General features: G+C 42.1%; 2 protein-coding genes across 3 annotated transcripts in view; both read left to right on the top strand.

Annotated features, from left to right (window-relative positions):
* The window catches only part of fstl1b (follistatin-like 1b), a 70,454-nt gene extending 66,247 nt beyond the window's left edge, over positions 1-4,207 (top strand). For both annotated transcript variants that reach the window (XM_048238846.1, XM_048238845.1), the window contains exons 9-11: positions 2,315-2,425; positions 2,766-2,857; positions 3,757-4,207. In XM_048238846.1, the coding sequence (XP_048094803.1) occupies positions 2,315-2,425; positions 2,766-2,857; positions 3,757-3,798 (245 nt within the window). In that variant the 3' untranslated portion in view covers positions 3,799-4,207. The remainder of the gene's footprint in view (positions 1-2,314; positions 2,426-2,765; positions 2,858-3,756) is intronic.
* A 3,802-nt stretch (positions 4,208-8,009) lies between these two features.
* On the top strand, positions 8,010-17,557 carry lrrc58b (leucine rich repeat containing 58b). Its single transcript, XM_048238844.1, has 4 exons — positions 8,010-8,682; positions 14,042-14,170; positions 14,499-14,776; positions 15,343-17,557. Exons 1-4 carry the CDS (start codon positions 8,228-8,230, stop codon positions 15,534-15,536), a joined length of 1,056 nt encoding a protein of 351 aa, XP_048094801.1. The 5' UTR covers positions 8,010-8,227; the 3' UTR covers positions 15,537-17,557.
* Positions 17,558-20,235: the final 2,678 nt, after the last annotated feature.

Here is a 20,235-nt window from a genome sequence, read left to right as displayed (position 1 = left end):
AAAGAGAGAGAGAGAGAGCTCCACATACGGTACTTGGAGCCATGTCTTATGAAACAGATGTGTTGGAAGGCTCTGTGTTTTACTCTCTGGGGTAACACCAAACCACAGACAGAAACCCAACCAAACTCTGGCCTTTATAAAGGGTATTTCTAACTGTAATAGCAGACTTACAGTACAGCACTGCTGAAAGCTTTTACTGTAGAGTGGTGTTGCTTTATTTATTATTATTATTATTATTATTTTTTGGCCTTTTTATGCCTTTAATGAGACAGGACAGTGAAGAATGACAGGAAGCTAGTGGGAGAGAGAGTTGGGAGGGGGATCCGGAAAGGACCACGGGGCGGGAATCGAACCCGGGTCGCCAGCGTACAGTGCAGGTGCCCCAGCGAGTCCCGCCATGGCCGGGGCCTGGTGTTGCGTTATTAACACTCAGACGCCATTAATGTTTATGTTTACATACATATACTATAGGTACATACATATACGAGATATGTATTGTTATATGTACATACTATTCATATAACATAGTGGCTTCACGTTCATATGTAAACGTATATAAAAGTTAGCATTGTGAGTCTGAAGAAGAGTGTAAAGCTCCAACTGTTGCTTTGTGAGGAATCTCATTAAAACTGTATTGATAGGGAGCTACAGTGTGCATGAAGGCATTTATATACTGTATTGATAGGGAACTACAGTGTGCATGAAGGCTTTTATATACTGTATTGATAGGGAGCTACAGTGTGCATGAAGGCATTTATATACTGTTTCATGTTGTGCTGTCCAGCACCTGCACTTTTCTGTGATGTGCGTATTGGTTTGACAATTCCAAGCTTATATGTGACGTGTGTGCTGAATGTTATGATCAAAGATTCTAGAGCGGAGTGTAGCGCTCTAAAATCTTTGGTTATGATATCTGTGGGGGTGTAAAAGAGTCAAAGGTGCCAAGGTGGTGTAGTGGGCTATGGGTCAACAATGTGGGCAGTGAACTGTGGCTCACAGAGAGTCAGTTGGTTATGATATCTGTGGGGTTGTAAAAGAGTCAATGGTGCCAAGGCGGTGTAGTGTAGCCTGGCTCCGCCCTCCTACATACTTCTGCTCAATTTTACCTTCAGTACGTCGTCTGGGTCTGCGGTCTATTGGTTTTCTCCTGCAAAAATCTGCAGGTCCAATCAGCGAACAGAGGGAGTGGCTGAGAACAATGACGTTGAGATTGTGCGCTAGTTTGAGCCAGACATACGTCACGACCAAACGTTAGCGATTGGTTATGGTAGATCCAGAGTGGCTCTGGGCAGATCCAATAGTTTTAAACTTCAACAGAATACTCGCCTTCAAGGAAGTTAACGCTTGGCAATGGAAAGTGGCCAGACTATCTGTACATTATGAAATGTACGAGAGTCTGGTAGGACCAGGCTAGGTGTAGTGGGCTATGGGTCAACAATGTGGGCAGTGAACTGTGGCTCAGAGTCAGTATGACGGGTCAGTTTGGTTTTCTGAGAGGATGTTTCTGAATGGGTTTCTGAGAAGCTCACTAGTTTTAGTGAGTTCAAGGTTAAGCCTAGTACTTTGCAGATGAAATTGCTTTATGAGTTGAGCATGCAGTTTAGAGAGAGATCAAGCAGCAGTAATGATTCTCCCAGTCATGCATAGTGCTCAACATCACTGTGTGGTGTATTTGTCAAGAGCAACAGGCATGTGGGAACGCTAAGCAGCTCTTTCAGCAACAGACTTCTGCACCCATCTTGCAAGAAAGAACGCTACCGCATGCAGGTCTTTCATTCTCTCTGTCATCAGGCTCTATAATACCGCTTTCATGAAGCACTGCACTGCACTTTTTTAGGCTCTGTATTTTAACATTTATTATTTAGGCTTTGTGTGCATTATTTTATTCTTCTGAACAATTTACTTTTAATTTTTATATTGTTAATATTTCTGTTATTTATTCATAATATTGCTGGATGCATCTTCCCTGGCTGTTGTAACAAATAAATTTCCTCGGTGTGAGATCAAGTCTTATCTTATCTTATCTTATCTTATCTCTCGGTTTTACGAGATCAATATGTGTATCACCGTATATCTATGAATATGATAGAACATTGTCATGCGAGTTTACAGATGTAATCTCTCTCTTATTCTCTCTCTCCTCCTTCACCATTAACCAGTGGTCAATTGATGACAACAGTATATCAAATTACTCATTGACATAGTCTGTGTTTAGACATTGCACATTGTATCACATTGTGTATCACATTGCACATTGTAGAGGAGAGATTTAACCCAGAGAGTATCTGTCTTCTCTTCTTGTCCCCTGACGCAGAGTGTGCCTTGGAGGACGAGTCGTACGAGGACGGAGCTGAGGCGCAGGTGGACTGCAACCGCTGTGTCTGCGCATGTGGCAACTGGGTCTGCACAGCCATGACATGCGATGGTGAGTTGGCCGTGGAATGGTTTGGGGATAGAGAGAGAAATGCATACATGATGATCATTAAGGGTAGAGATCAGTCAAACTGTTGAGTGGGAAAGATAGATAGATAGATAGATAGATAGATAGATAGTTAGATGGATAGATAGATAGATAGATAGATAGATAGATGGATAGATAGATGGAGGAGCACAGAGAGAGAGCGAGAGAGAGAGCATGGGCACAATGGAGACATCCAGAAAGAGATAGAAATGGACATATAAAACAGATGACATGAAAGTGTAAGCTGTGTTATGATATGTGAGACATCATAACACCAACCATTCATTCTCTTTTTCTCTCACAGAGAAGACTCCAGCTGTGGATGAGGTAGACGCTGGTCAGGAGATGACTGAGGAAGAGTGGACTCGCCGCGTGGCCGAGCTCAACAAGCACCAGGTAGGTCTTTGTTGCTCAGAGTCAAGTTTGCAATGGTGTCTTTAGACCACAAACTCATGCACACTGTCAGGGTTCCCAAGCATAATGGAAGTGTTTAAAAGATTAGGATTCCAGTCATAGGAAACAGTTGGTCATAGTCTGCTTGAGTGGACTACTGATGTGGATTCTAAGCAATAGCGGCAAATTCATCTCCATGGAATTCCTTAGCTCAGTAGCAAAAATTTGCCTGAATCTGTGTTTCAAAAAACATGCAGTGTTGGGTTTGGCCGTGTTTGCGGAAAAATCCTAAACATTGGTTAAAAATAGTCTAAAAGGACCGGACTTTGCTTCATGTTGTGGGTATTGTCACCTGGCCAAATAAAACACATGTAGTTTCCCATTCAACTGCCTTTGATTGGCTGCTGTAAAGTTAATGTTGGGCAGAAGTTAGTGGAAACTGCAGCCAAACTGCCACAGTGGTGTAATTCTCTGCCCACTGGTGTCATCGGGTTCATGGTCACAGGGATATTCAGGTCACGTCAGCAACAACAGCCTACAGTTCAGATAGAGCAATTGAAACCAGCGAATAGATAGTAGGTGTATCTTTAGTATATGAGCTGATGAAAACAATTTTTTTTTTTTTTTAAATCAATAAATTTTTCCCCAAAACATATCTAATTAATACATTTTTAATTAAGTTTAATTATATTCATGAACTAAAAAAGGATATGGTAAATATTTTGGTAACTGCTTTACCTGGCATGGGATTATTTGATAATGACTAATCAATTTCATACGACAACAAAAACAGCAAAAAATCTCAACCCATAAAAGAGTTAGAGGCCTGTAGTCACAGTGGATGATGGTGAACACGATATAAAACACAAACTAACCGCCTGTAATGTATTTCTCTTTTTCAGGAGACAGTGGAGAAGATGAAGACCAGCACTAAGGAGGCTTAAATAAGACATGGGGGTGATGTGAGGTAGAGAGAACGAGAGAAAGAGAGAGAGGAGGGGGGCGAGGTGTGGGTTGGAGGAAGGAGGGAGATATAGAAAGAAAGACAAAACTGAAGTTGCATTTCCACTGAAGCGCCATCTGGGACAACGTACTGTCACAAAGAGAATCACCCCAATCATAATTGTTTTTTATATAAGTTAATTATTAAGACTTTTTTATTGTGTACTACTCCTATATATAGGCTATTCATTTTTCCCCTCTGGGTGTGTATAGCGACACATGTATTCAAGTGCATCCTTTATCAATGTTTATGTTTGGTTGTGTGTTTGACTTTTTTTTTTGTTTGATTGTATCACTGCAAGCCTTGGCCGAGGGCCCCAGCACTTTGAATAGGGGGGGCAGTTTTCTAAACACTAGTTTGTCATTTTTATTTGTTGTCTGTCTATAGGAGTACAAACGTGGCTTTTTTGGAGAGAACGGCACGTGTGGTGACAAACTAAAGAGAACGAAAGAGGGCGAATGAATGTGAGAGAGGAACCAAATGAGCAGAGAAGAGGGAGAGTGTTGTCACGTGTCATGTCGTGAACCTGTGAGAGAACGCTGTCATTGCCATTGTTGTCATTTTTCACTCTCGGAGTGTTATCAGATTTCTGGAACGGATTCGTTACACTGTATACTTCAGTTGTCAGGCTCTACATCAGCAGTCGACGTGACAACAGCATACATTCCGCCATGCCGTGCTTCCCTCCCTCTCTCAGCTGCATGGCAAGGACAGTCATTGTCATGTGACCTATCATTAAGGTGCTAAATGGTATTAGTCCCCCCCCCCTGTTGCAGCTTTGTCCATAAACATAAGAAACTGTGTAAATCTTCCGTTGGCTGAAAACGAAAAACCACCACACAGACGTGACCTTGTAGGTACCACATCTGGAGCCGATCGGAGGCCCATTCGACGTGACCTAGTAGGTACCACATCTGGAGCCGATCGGGGGCCCGTTCTGTTCTGTTCTGTGTCTGGTAGTGATCTGGGAAAAAGGAGCAAAGACCTTACTAGTAAATTAAAGCCGGCGGGGTGGGGAGTCACATTTATAATTGTTTATCGTTTTTTTGCTGTAGGCCGTTTGATGCCATCTTTTGGACTACTTGAGAAATGCACTCCACCAACCCTGCTCCTCTGCCCCAACACCCACCCACACACTGCCCCACCCCCACCCACACACTGCCCCCCACTCCCACCCACACACTGCCCTTACCCCCATCCACACACTGCCCCTACCCCCATCCACACACTGCCCTACTCCCACCCACACACTGCCCTACCCCCACCCACACACCGACCCTACCCCCCATCCACACACTGCCCTACCCCCACCCACACACTGCCCCCACCCCATATCCACACACTGCCCCTACCCCCACCCACACACTGCCCCTACCCCCACCCACACACTGCCCTTACCCCATCCACACACTGCCCCGACCCCCTATCCACACACTGCCCCGCACCCCCACCCACACACTGCCCCCACTCCCACCCACACACTGCCCCCACTCCCACCCACACACTGCCCCCACTCCCAGACTGCATAAGAGAAGCTGGCATTAGGTGCTCTGTGAAGGTTTCAGTGCCACTTGATTAGCCAGAGTTCATTAGCCAGTTGGACTTAGCAGTATTAGCGCATTTGTTTGATTTGTTTATTTCTGTGTTATATGTACTGTATGTTTGAAATAGGCATCATTTTTTTTCACAATCAGCTCTAATGCAGTTGTCATGCCCAGTTTCTTTGCTGCTTGTGTCTCAGTGGCAGTGGCTGCTCCATAGATAAGAGAAGCTCATAACACTATACTGTCAGAGAGCTAGTCTCTGCCTGGGGCCCCACCACATGGGTAGGCAGCACGTCAGTGTCTCTCCTTCTCTGTCACCTTGGGAGAACACCTGTGACACGTTGTTGAACTCAGGAGGCAAGTATGAAAAGATGGTCCGATCTGGATCAGAGAAGTTTGGGTCCTAAGGGACATGTGCTGTGTGTCCAGTGCGGATCCGAATTCAAGTCTAAATTCTCAAATGCTCACATGGCACTGGGTGCAGTTTCAACTTGCTTGGTCAGCCACGTCTCGTGTGTGCGTGTGTAGATTTGGATTTTGTTCCAGGAATGAAGAAGCATTGAAGATCACAATGACCACAAGTATTTACATTTCATGTGTCAGACTTCATGGTGACATTGGAGGAGAGATTGTCCATTTTGATAATACTTGATATTAGACTTATAATCACCTTTGAATGGGATTACGTGTATGTATAAGTGGTGCACACACTGTCACAATTATACAGTATTTATGGATGTTAAAAATGACACCAATTTTGCTGTTCAGATGTGACAGGCAAAGAAAAACATGACCTGACATGATATGTATATGAACATTTGAGAATTTGGCCCATGTCCTAAAGGGCGTCCGATTTAGTAACCCCCACCTACCCCCTGATCAGCTATCACCTGGATCCCGCTGTATTAAGACCAAATCAGACCCAGCTGCCGTCTGACTGATTGTAACTGCCACTATGACGAATTCAGTGGAGCACATCAGGACAACCCACTGAGATAGAATAGAAATATTTCTATGGATTAGCCCACCTCCACAGTGTGTGGCAGCCAAAGATGAAGCAGCAAAGGCTGAGGCGAGCCTAGCATGGAGCGACCTGAAACCAAAGCCTGATGTTGAGGATGTTTTAAAGTGATGTATGAGAACCTCCGGGTAAACCATTACTTCGGACCCAGCAACTACACTATACCTTTGATTTCACAGAGCAGTCTGAGAAGGATTAGAATTGCTTTCGACTCTTTAGGTTAGATGCAATCTTTCTGCAGTTAGTGGGCGCATGTGTTTCAGTGTGTGTGTGTGTGTGTGTGTGCGCGCGTGTATGTGTGTCTAGGATTGTTTTAAGTGATGTTTTCCAGTAAATCCCACCACTAATTAGGATCGTTTTTGATAATGAGTGCCTTAAAACCCACACATGTGGATTCAGTGAAGGTGACTTTTCTCTTCACTGGAAATCAAACCCACATTGGAAGCAGCAAAAAATAGAAGCAGATTGAGTCACTGTTAAAGTAGTTCAGCCTTAGTTGTTAGTTTTTTCCCCCTCATGTTTATGTATCTTTCTGAATGATTGTTAGTGTGTGTGTGTGTGTGTGTGTGTGTGATTTCCGATTGGATTAGAGAAAAACCTAAACCAGTCTAACATCAATTGCTGTCTTGTTAACTTTTTATGAAAACCTTTGTCTTATGAGTATCCTGGGTATGTATGACAAAAATTAAAAAATATATACCAAATTTTACATTGTTTCTACATTTTTGTAAATCTCTCTCTCTAGCTCTCTCTCTCTCACAAACACACATTCTCAAAATTCTACAAATATCAACATTGATTTGAATACGCACACAGCCTGGCACTGCATAGCATGTCCATAAAAGAGTATGAGCATTCTTACAGCACCTAAATATGTATACCCTGTCAGCAAGTCTTAAAAAAGAAAAAAAACAGATTTCAGCGAAACAGTATAGGCCTAGGCTACTATCATATGGCATCTCTGAAGTGTGATGATACTATCACAAGTCTGTATGTGTTAGGGGTTGCTCAGCACATGATGTGCCAGTGTATATGGAGGCTTGTGAACAGTATCAAGGTATAGGATGTCTGGAAGAAGGAAAAAAAACGTGTAACAAAGCTAGGGATTTGTTAATAATCAGATCTTAGCAGAGTTCCACTATCATACAGTGCTGTGTGGCTGAATAGTTGCGGACTCGATTGTTACATAATGTAATCTTAGAATGTGGTTACATAATAGTCAAGGGGGCTCAAGACCACTCCTCCAATTTTGTAACTCGACAGTGGGCTACAGCACCCTATTCATCTTTAGGATACACATAAACTGATAGGCTAAGTCTATTTGCATTGATTCGCACTATAGATTTGGCGCACTATAGATTTGGAATCATCTGCAACGCTCTGTCCCCAAGTCATGCTGACTGGCGCAATAAGGCAATGCATCACTGAAAGGGTTAATAGGCTACAGTTGGGCGGAGAGAGCGGCGCTGTACAGCCCCGGAACATGAACTATGGATAAGCTATCTATGCTGACCGCTACAAAGAATTGTTGTTATACACATTCTGGACCTCGTTGGGCTTTGACTATATAGGCCACATACGGTATAGCCTCCCTCATTCTGACTGACCTGCATTAAATAATGAGTGGGGTTGTACAGTAGGCTACCACCTAGTGCCTGGGGAAGTATGCCCTCCATAGACGGAATGCTTATAATACCACGAGGCTTTGTCTTTCAGGAATTCTGAGTTTTATGAGAACGCATGCAGGACCTCTCTTCGGACACATTGTAACGTTAACGTTTGAATAAGACTTTTTTTTGTTGAAAATGGAGGCCTTCGAGGGAGCTCACAGGGGCGAAAATGTCTTAGATTTGTCGCGCTTAAATCTGAACAATCTGAATTTTGACAACCTCAGCGACAAAAGGAGAAAGGAGATCAAACAACTGTATATATGTTATAACCGACTCACGGTGTTACCGGATTCAATATGCTTGTTCGAGAACTTAGAATTTCTGGACATCAGCTGCAATGCACTAACAGTTATCTGTGATAACATTACTCGTTTGACCAAACTGAGGACATTAATTGCTAAGAACAATCGTTTGGATGAGTTTTCGCTACCGAAGGAATTTGGATCACTGCAGCTTGAAGTATTGAACTTTAGTGGTAATAGGTTTGTGGAAATGCCTACCCAATTTCTTCAGCTGCAGCGTCTTCAGTCTCTCTCGCTTGGGGGAAACAGGCTAAAAACCATTCCAGCCGAGATAGAAAACTTGACCAGGTAGGCTAATTAGGCTTTTGGGCTACTTTTAGGCTACATCAGTTGGCAACGTTACAGTAGGCTAGCCAACGTTGACTGCATTGTACAGATCACACTAGTCCTTTGACAGTTGGTAACATTACAGATTAGGCTTGGTTCTTGTAAGCCCAGCCTAGACTGTGCTTCTATACCCTTTTCGCTTAGAACATAAATGTAAGCCTATCTGACTGAGGGACACGGCTTCGTGTGCTACACATTAGGCCTACAGAAGTTGTGTAAGGTCATCCCATTTCTGTCAATGCGTGTTGTTAATTTGTTATACATGTGAACAGAATAGGCCACTATGCTTCACCACCTTGTCGCCGGATATTACTCACAAATCATTTAGGTGGCATTGGATTCGTGAACCGTAAAAGCGAAGGTTACTTAAGTGTAAGTATATATACTCTTTTGATCCCATGAGTGAAATTTTGTCTCTGCATATATCCCAATCCGTGAATTAGTGAAACACACTCAGCACCTAGCTGCCTAGGCCTACAAATCACTCTTAAACTTATTGACCTCGAGCAGCTGGTCCCGCGCCATCTCATGCGCTGTCAATACTCTCTCCCTGGCGCCGTACGGCAGCCTGTTGCAGCAGCTCTGGCTCTGTAGGCAGTTACACTTTTTAGGCAGTTACACTTTGGTACTTGGATGTGTATGGTACCTTGACAGCTACCATATGCTATGTCTTGTGGGAGAAAGTAATTTCTTGTTGTAATGTAATGTATGTGGACTATATGTGTGCGTGTGTGTGTGCTTGCTGTATATCTTAAGGCTGCTGAAACAACTGAATTTCCCTGTGGGATAATTAAAGTATATCTATCTATCTATCTATCAATCTATATATCTATCATTTAGCAGGGTTTTTGCTCCATTGCAAACTATATGATTGCATCTTTCGGCCTACCTCCTATCTATCTACATGAGCCTGTGTCCATTTATCGTCCCAATTGCAAATTCAAAAGTGTTGTATTGTCAACCTAGTCTTGAGAGTTGTTGAAGATGGGCCAACACAAATGGTCAAGCAAACAGGTAGGCTAGCCTACACTTTATGGGGTCATCCTGATTGTTGAAATTGTGAGTGTGAGCCAGACGTGTTGAGAAATGTCTGCGTTCCAATGAAATAATTTCGCAAGAATATAGACCTGCCCTGAAAGGTTGCAACCGTTTTCATTGTTTTACTTAACCATGATTTACAACTTAATAGGCGTATTCTTTACCAGGAACCAACAAAGGTGTGTAAGCATTCCGTATGGTTTTATTTTAGGACTTCTAGTCAAATGTTTGTCAAGAGACACCACATTCCTAATGATCGATTGAGTCTGCAGCATTAAAGCGATGGTTTGGAGTAATTTCACCCTAGGGTCCTTTGCACCATGACCCCGAGCCAAACACCCTCCCAGAACCTGTTTTCCCTTGGTCGAACCCTGCTCGAGTAGCCCTGTCAGAAACTAATGACTTTCTGCAGGCGTAATGGAACCAACTTTTATCTCGTAAATTACCCCACTAATAATGCCCTGAATGGTACGAAACTTCTACAATATGTTCTTTACTCATACAACGAGGCATTAAAAAGTTTCTAGGTACACCAGGAGTGTTTCTGCAGGGCTACTCGACCAGGGTTCGACCAAGGGAAAACAGGTTCTGGGAGGGTGTTTGGCTCGGAGTCATGGTGCAAAGGACTCTAGGGTGAAATTACTCCGAACCATCGCTTTAAGTAACTCATTATTTCTCCTTGTGGTCACTAGGTTACTACTGGAGAGCAATAAATCCACACTCCACCCTTTAGTCCATATTATTTTTTTATTTTTATCTATTCAGGGACATTGAGTTGAATCTAGCAATATGCCAAAATCTTCATGGGCATTCTATGTGTAGAGCTGAATAAAAGGCTGTTCCTTTTACAACCTTTACCGTCATTAAGTTTTCAGAAGGTTGCCTGGCTTCAGTGCACGATGATATTACATTATAGAATAGGCCTAAATAGAAGTAATGCATTCAATTGGGAGTATGCCTAACACCAAATCATCTTTTGTAAATGGAAAAAATATAGCATCTGGGTTAAAAAAAAAAAAAACATGGTGATGCTTGTTTTTTCTTCCTCAGGATAATATTGTCATGAGTTGTCCACATGACTGCTGACCTCTGAGGCCTCTTCAGATCCCGTTTAGCACAGTTTGTTTTCTGCTGACTAGATTTGTTGAAAACACTCAGGAGCTTTATCTCTTGTTTTCGTCTGCACATGGCCCACAGCTCCCTGGTCATCTCTAGCTGTGTCATTAGTTCAGCCGGGCCTCTGGGAAAAGAACCAGGGTGGCACATTAACTGCGTTCGTCTGTGATAAGAGCATGCTCTTCTGTCTGCCTAAATGCTTTTAAATGACACTCGCCTAACTTGAGACGTGCATTTTGTTTTGTTGTACATTTTGTCTGTGGTTTATGCATGTGGTGGCGGCTTTGATTGCGTTGTTGGCTGCAGGACCGGTAGTGATAATGATGTCCAGGAGGAGACGTCTTTGATTTGATCTGATGCGATGACTTCACTTTAAAGGCCAAGTTTGGGGTCAGGGTCTCTCTCTCTCGCTCTCTCTCTTTCTTTCTTTCTTTCTTTCTCTCTCTCGCTCTCTTTTTTTTCTTTCTTTTTTTCTCTCTCTCTCTCTCTCTCTCTTTATCTATCTCTCTCTCTCTTTTTCTCTCTTTATCTCTCTCTTTTTATCTCTCTCTCTCTTTATCTCTCTCTCTTTATCTCTCACTCGCTCTCTCATAATTCATGTCGTCATCTGTCTGGCTCTCTTTTGTCTTTTTCACACAATTGCCCGGGCTTAGCCGAGATCAGGACGGAACACAGAGGCCAGACTGTGGAATGAATAAGGCATTTTCAAAGCTACTCAGATGGAAAGATCTAAACAAAAAGGAGGACAAACGGAAAACAAAACCTGGTCCCCAGTCTCGTCTTGTCTTTCCCACTCCAGAGTCGAGATCTGCACTGGAGGTTCATTGTTTTGTCCTCTCCTGGGGATGTTAGTCCCTCAGGTCTACTTTGTGTAAACTGTCTGTTTTACTGATAACAATGGAGCCTCTATCTTTTTTTTTTGTCTTTACCTCATTGCCAGTATTTACAATGACCTTTTGAGATGTAGAGTAGTTTTGTCTAGCATATGTGCAAATAGTGGAAAGGAACTGACTTGATGTCGTTTGTGAGTCAGACAAAGAAATCTGTTCGAGCCTCTTATCTTTTACCCCCTTTGTTTGAGGTACCAGTAATAACTATTTGAGGTGTCCTACCTTGAGTAGTAAACTAGTTTTTTTGTAGGGTTGGGCACCGAAACACGGTTCTAATATGGCACCGGTGCCGACGCAAACGGTAGTAACTGCATCGAATAACGACGTGGATTTCGGTGCCTCATTTCGGTGCTTAAATCGCGTTGTTTTTTTTTTTATTAATTTTTTTATACGAGGCACCACTGCATGCCATGCGCCATCTCTAACGTCTTGCTCTGATGGCAACACACCCAGATAGGCTACAGTTAGCTAACATAAACACTGGATGTATAAACCAGAGGGGTACATCACATAGGCGAGTGGACAGTGTTTGACAGCTTGCGTGAGCCCATATCACGAGCCCATTTTTCTGTCAAAATTTAGCATTGGGCCTAACTACACACAAGCAAAAGGCTATGAAACAACATCAACAGTATACCTTACACAATATCCTTGCTAATGCGCTAACTGGCATTTATTTTGAAATGTTATCGGCAAAGTTGTAAGGTGAAATAAAGTTTTCACATTGTGTTCTAAACAACATAATGGCATGATATTAATCTTTCTTGTGCATATAGCATCACAATGAATATGAAGATCATGTTAAAAGTTAGCAGGCAAAAACATAAATATGTAGGTTAGATACCTGATGTCACTGAGCTGTCAAAGAGGCTACGGAACCATCTCCGAGATTCTCCGTATGTTATTGCTAATTAACTCCGCTGACTGGTGTTAGCGCATAGCCATAGTTGCTGTTGAAATGCCTAGGCCTACTAGCGCTGGGAATCTAAACACTTCAACACCGACATAATGTAGCCTTACATGTTCAAAACTATTGCGTGTTATGGGGGAAGACATGACATTTCTTTAAGCATTTGGGAACACACTGAAATGAATTAACTGGAAAGTAGAGTCCCTGTTAGATTAGCTTGCTTGCAAATGCCATTGTCCATGACCTGTCAGTTCTATGGCAAGCGGTTTTTAACATACCTTATGGCAAACCGCCTACACTGGGTAAACTTCAAAGCAGAGCTTACCATTGTGTGCATCCATGGCAAGCTGTTTTAACATTTAAATGTATTATGCGTAGGAGCAATGAGATATTGATAGTAAATTGAATATAACAGTTCAATTTCATGTTCAAATTTGTCTTATCAATACAAAAAAAAAAAAAATAGACCATTTTAATTTAAAATCGGTACCGGTTCAGGCACCGTTTCGGCACCGGAACCGTTTTAAAAGTATCGATTTAGCACCGGTGTCGGATAAAACCCAAACGATACCCAACCCTATTTGTTTGTATTTGTTTTGTTTTGTTTTTGTTTTGTTATCACTACTAAAAGAACAGAATCAACAGTCGTTTTTCAGCCAGGCAGACCGACAAAACAAATAAATCTGTGTGTGGGCTGCTGGTATCTATAGAAGAGGGAGCTGGGGATCAGCCTCAGACCATGCGCTAGCCACGTTTTAGTAGCCTTTGAACTTGGATCTGGTCATTACACAACCAAAAGACACAGGCAGTCACACACACACTCTCCACCACAAATAGAGGGCTAAAGATAGCGACTGTGGAATTTCCACCCATCAGCACAGAATGTCGATGGGATTTGAATGTTTACTGTGAGCAGCTCTCAGCCCTTTGAATCAAAACAGCGAAATGACACCTGCTTATGATTTATGTAACTTACCGTAATAAGGGACAAACATAGTCGAGAGACTTCTACTGTAACTCCACTGTTAGGGTGTCATTGTGAGCACAGTGTCAAATTCTTTCGCTCTCGCTCACACACACACACACACACACACGCTGTATTTGTCACTGTATTGATGTGCGTCATTGGCTTCTGGCATGACTGTGATGTACAAGGTTGCCATAGAGGCTTGCAGCAGACATTTGTATAATTGTGGCCAAAGAGAGCTTAAAAGTAAAAAATATATATATTTTTGTGTGTACAAAAATAATTATCATAGTAATTATAAATATCCTAGTCATTAGGACATGTCTCCATGTGCATGATAATTGATAACTGTAATTACACATTTCATATTAATGTCTGTGTCTCTGTGTATCTGTCTAGTCTCGAGCTGCTGTATCTCGGGGGCAACCTCATCTCATCCATTCCTGTTGAGCTGGCCAACCTGCCTTACCTCAGCTACCTGGTGCTGTGTGACAACCGCATCCAGAGTGTTCCACCCCAGCTCAACAGGTGAGCGCCCCAGCCAAGGAATGTCAGGGAATCTCCCTGTGACCCAGGTCACTGTGACCCGCTACTGGTCTGTTGTTGAAGGTCATGTTGTGGTCCGCTTTAAAGGAATCGCGTGACTGAAGGCAACCTTGATAATATAATGAGGCTATTCTAAGTTTTAATGAACATAATGTGCATGATTTATTGCATGATGTATCGTCAGATAAAGGTAAAGATAATATGATAAACCCACTTACACACCCAATGTTTCTCTGCTATCTTTGTGTTTATTGTTTATTGTCCATTCTTATTGTATTTGTTTCATTCATGTACATCTGTCTTGTTACAGACTCCACTCTCTCCGTTCCCTGAGTCTCCATAACAACCTCCTCACCTACCTGCCTCGCGAAATCCTGAGCCTAGTGCAGCTCCACGAGCTGAGTCTCCGCGGCAACCCGCTCGTCGTGCGTTTCGTCAAAGACATGACCTACGATCCACCGTCGCTCCTAGAGCTGGCTGGCCGAGCGATCAAGACCAGGAACCTCACCTACTCGCTGCAGGACCTCCCCACGAACCTGGTCAACTACCTGGACTTGGCCAGCAAGTGCCCCAACCCAAAGTGTGCAGGTGAGGGATTTTCATTCTCTTACTCTTTTCTTCTACCTGTGACCTTTTTTTTTTAATTTTTAAATTCTCTCAGCCTGTTCTGTCCCTCTATTTTGTAGGCTCTTAATTGTAGGCCATGTTGCACTAGTTTTTGTATAGCACTTCTAACCCACTCTCTCTGAGTGCTGCCTCAGGGTATATGTGCCATTCTTCTAGTATTAAAGAAAAACAGAACAAACAAAAAATGTCTAGCTCTGTCTGTCTGAAGACATTGAGCTGCATTGGTCAGTATGAATAATGTGTAATTCCAACCTCATGTCGTGTGTGTGTGTGTGTGTGTGTGTGTGTGTGTGTGTGTGTGTGTGTGTGTGTGTGCCACATCAAATATAACATGATACAGCTGGCTCAAGATCAATCATGATCATCCATACCTCAAGTCAAGATCACACATAGAAACATAACATGCATAGTAATAGGCTACAATAATTAGTGTGCTAATTATTAATTAAGGTCTTCTGTCTGAAGACCTTGAGCTGCATTGGTCAGTATGACTAGTATGTGATTCCAACCTCACGTCTTTTGTGCAGGAGTGTATTTTGATTCGTGTGTGCGCCACATCAAGTTTGTGGACTTCTGCGGGAAGTACCGTCTGCCTCTCATGCACTACCTGTGCTCCCCCGAGTGCACCTCGCCCTGCAGCTCCAACCCGCAGAGCGACGCCGACTCGGAGGACGAGCACAGCGTCCCGGCCGACCGCCTTCAGAGGGTCCTGCTGGGATAGCGCAGGAATGGGGAGAAAGGGTGCAGGCTCTGCGCAACCATGGCAACTAATCCAGCCCCATGCTGCTCTGTATTTGGCTGACTTTATTACTCTCTCTCTCTCTCTCTCTCTCTCTCTCTCTCTCTCTCTCTCTGTCATGCTCTCTGTTCTCCAAAAAAAGACGGACTACTCCTCTTCCAATCCCAGCCTTTGGCAAAGAAGCAAACTTAACACTTGTACATCACTACTGAACTCCTTGATCAGAGAGTCGGAGAGACTTGTATTGGTGCTGCTGTGTGTGACTTGAAGTGTAGGCAGTTTGAACTCAGCTTTTTTTTCAGAGACCTTCCCTACATTTAAGACTTCTCACTGGTCTCATGGAATTTCACTTTTGTCGACAAAAAGACTGGCGTTTCTGGACTGTTTTTTCAACTGTTTGTATTCAGCTGTAACAAAAGTAATTTAGGAACATGTCCATGCCTTAAAAGGAAGGCTGTTGAAAGCTCTATCAAAAGGAGTCTTCAGAGTATTAAGTGCCTGTGCCTGACTATAAGCGTTTGAAATGCACTTAAATGGTCACTTCGACTATGCAGCAAGAAGGCTCTTTCTGGCCGTCTGTATAAACAGACAAGGCAGTGATGAGCTGTGGATGTGATGGTTTACCCACACAATCTACTTAACATGCAGACAGTATCTAAAACTATCAGAATATCTGTTCTGTGGACTCTGGTTTGTCCTCAAAACCTGCTGTGTTCAGAAAAGATAATGTTTTGTTTGTGCATTGATTTAAAAGCTGATCCAACTTGTGAAGCAGGTCAATCCTAAATATCCAGATGGTTTTTGACCCACGAGTTTTAACCTGACTTCTCAACTTTTTTTTTTTTTTTTTTCCGTTAGTGGCGCAATGATGTTGGCCCCTGACCAGAAGTCACCATGTGAAGCTAAAGAGCTAATTTTACACTTGCATCGACCCACTCCCCCCTTATTGTTGGCTTGCACCACTCCAATATTGTAAAATCTTTTGGCTGCACGGTCAAGATGATGTTACATCCTTGTGAACCTACTGCATATGATCAAAGAGTGACCAGTCTAATGCTTTATAGTTTAATTCACACTCGTGTACTTAACATATGCAAACCTATTGTCATTAACAAAATATAGGCACTGTAATTAACTAATCATTAGGTTTGTTTCCCTCGTTGTTTTACACTGTTGCCATCTAGTGGCCTGAGAGCAGCAATTCACATCACATCAAAATGCAAATGAACAAATTGATTGGCTCTTGCAGACCCCTGCAGCAGTAGAAGGTCCTTGATAATTATTTGGGATTATTGTGGTGAGAGTGCCCCACTGTGTGTATAAAATGTGTTTTTAATATATATGTATCTATGCATTTTACCAAGCAATGGACACATCAAAGTGAACAAGGCTAGAAGCGAGCATTAAACATTTCATCACATGAAATGTGCATATATTGTTACAATGGCAGACTCATTTTGTTTTTGGTCTTTAGAAGTGCCTTATGTATGTTTCTAAAGTATATGACACCTATGTTATTTGTTCACATTGCTTAAGCAAATATTCAACACTGCAATTTGTTTTGTTTTTTCAATGCAGCTACAGCAAATTTGTTTTGCGCACATAATGACTTCATGACCAACATCTACAAACTGATCGTATAAATACATACAAAGATATTCTTTACTGTAGCCTAAAACAGTAAATACTGATCTCTTTACTAAAATGTGAAAAATATATTTTCTTTATTTGTTCTTTTATGTCAAGTCTTAACAATGTAGATTTGTATTAACAACTATGCAAAGACCTGACATTGCAAATAAGAAAATTGCTTTTATACTACCATACATGCACAGGATGTTAGCAACTGAGCACATTTATTTATAATTAAAGAAAAAGGCAAGCTTTTATACACTTATCCCTGAGAAGGAACCCTTAGCATTATTTGATGTGTGTTTGCACTTTTCCCCTCGGATGTAGATTGTGTGACACCCTTAATAAATTAAGATTGTTGTTTGTTCTAACATTTGTCAGTGATTTTGATATTATTTTGGCTTATAAAGTCTGTCACTGATATGACCATTATGATGTATTGTGTCCTTCGCATAATTATCTGTTACAATTAATTGTTGAGAATAGATTGATTATTCTGATTCTGAATTATTCTGACAATTTTGTAAAGGACTAAAGAATCTTCCATTGCCAGCGGGGAATGTCTCACCATCTTCACTCTCCATGTACCAGTGGAATGGCAGGAGACACACAGACATAGACAAGTCAGTTAAAAAAAAAAAAAACCTGCATACACTGCAAGTGGCAAACCAGAATTTAGAGTTACCAGAGTGGAGCCCATTTTTCAATTCCAGGCTCTTGAGGGAGAACTGATTCTGTCGGTCAACTATAGTGCTGACAAATCGGTGACAGCTGTCTCCCCATCCGTTTCGCACAGTCAGGTTGTGTTCTCTCCTCTCCGATCCTGTTAGGAGAAACTCAAGACACTGCGTTCTCAGTGGCATCCGAGGAAGTGAGAGAAGAGTGGAGCTCTGTGTGTGGGGAATACTCTGTTTACAGGGAGCGTTATCACCGCTGTCAGGTACTCTGTAGGCTCATTGTTAGGTGTTGGTAACCCTGGCACAGACATAACACCACCATTAATACTAGATATTATGAGCATAGAACATAAAAAGCATAGAATAATAAATAATATCATTGCACTCATCATGACTATTGCTAACGGACATGTTATTTACATTATTTTATATAATGTTTACATATTTTGCACGGATTGAACCAACCTCACAGTTTAAATTATATCACTGTGCATAACCAACTGTACATAATAATGATATTCTGTGTGCTTAGCCAAATGTGTAAATTCTGTTCATATTATCATTGTACATGCAACTTCACAGTTGCACTCCACATTATCTAACTCTTTCCACTTCTCTGTACATATTTAAAGTATTTACATATACCAGTTTTGCATATTATACTGTAACTGACCATCATTGTATGTAGGCTATTGTAAGAAATGGCAGCACTTAAGTTGTAGTATACTACTTAGTTTTTACTGTACTTACTATATCTGTATTGTATTTTGGACTTCACACTTCTGGATAGATACTAACTACAGTAATGTGCTAACTAATCTGAATCAACGTTTCCCTTTATTGACATGACGCCGTGCTGTCGATCCCAGTCAGAGGTGCTTGTGGCCACCTTGCAGTTGTGGCCACCTTGTGGCCACCTTGCAGTTCCTATACCCAGTGTGCCAATGCTGGACCTGTACTAGCTCTAGTTTGCATGTAGGCTTTTCAACTTTATTCAAAACTACTATTTTCAACTATTGTAGTGTTCATATACTAGCTCTAGTTTGCATGTAGGCTTTTCAACTTTATTTTCATCTATTTTTCATCTATTGTAGTGTTCATATTTGTTCATTTTGGACAAAAGTGTCATATCATAAACATAAATGTAGACTCTGTTGAACTGTGTATGAACAGCTGTTATTGCATTATTTACAACAACATTCTTCAAATTATTCTCAAGCTAATCATGTCGCAAATGGTTTCCATGTTCTTATTCCAATAATCAAGATGCAATGCAATTTGGAACACAATTTCACTGTACTTTTAAGTGTACGGTACTTCAATGTACATTTGGTCACTGTACTTTTTAGTGTACGGTACTTCATGGTACATTTTGTCACTGTACTTTTCAGTGTACGTCAAGGTACATTTGGTTACTGTGCTTTCCAGAGGACAGAGGATGAAAAAAGAGGAGGAAAAAAGCAGCCATCCAGAGAGTGTCAAAAGAAGTTAGAGAACAGAATCCAGGCAGTGTCCGTGTCAGTGCCCCTTGCCCGTGAGGTGAACCTGATCTAATCACTGGGCAATGACATCAGTGGTCTAATCACTATCTGACCACTATGTCTTTTCTCCACATGTGCTGTCTTTAACTATCTCATAATGGACAGATAAGGTAATCTCTATCTCAGCCACATCATCCTCCCCTCCCCTTCTCACACATAGACACACACCCACACCACACGCAAACTGTCTACTATCAGTCTGGGTGTTCCTATCGACACATTGTGCCTGTACTTTTACAAGCACTTCACAGAAAGAGAGATTTAGTTCTAATCTAACTAATTCTAGTTCTAGTTCTAATCTATCTTATTTGTGAGGTGTTGGTACAACCAGCGGATAGGGGCTGCACTTGAGAGCCTTTTCTAAGGCGCTGGAGTGAGCGGTGCTTGTGTGTGTTCTCTTTGAGAGTGCTGAAAGGGGCTGGGAGTTCATTTGTGCACCGAGAGCCCTCGTATTTACATATGAAAACACAATCATCTCTGGGGTTGCATGCTAAAGATACTCTTTTCACCTTGGAGCTTTGCTGTGTGTGTGTGTGTGTGTCTTTCTCTCTTCATCTTTCTGCATTTCTCTCTCTCTCTCTCTCTCTCTCTCTCTCTCTCTCTCTCTCTGTGTGTGTGTTTGTTTGTGTGTGTGTGTACTACTCTTTTGTCCTTATAAAATCTGGGCCACCCTTTCACTTCACAGCAAACTCTGCTGAGGCATGGCAACATGGACGGCTCAATTCTCACACACACTCCTTTGTATCCTTCTGCTCCCTCGTTCTCCGTGTCTTTCTCCTCTCGCCTGAATTGGTCTCTTTGAGATGCCATTTGTTTACGACACAGAGGTGC

The sequence above is a fragment of the Alosa alosa genome, chromosome 3 (assembly GCF_017589495.1).
Source record: "Alosa alosa isolate M-15738 ecotype Scorff River chromosome 3, AALO_Geno_1.1, whole genome shotgun sequence".
NCBI lineage: Eukaryota > Metazoa > Chordata > Actinopteri > Clupeiformes > Clupeidae > Alosa > Alosa alosa.
The sequence above is the reverse complement of the archived record's forward strand: the minus strand, read 5'-3'. Positions and strand labels throughout refer to the sequence as shown.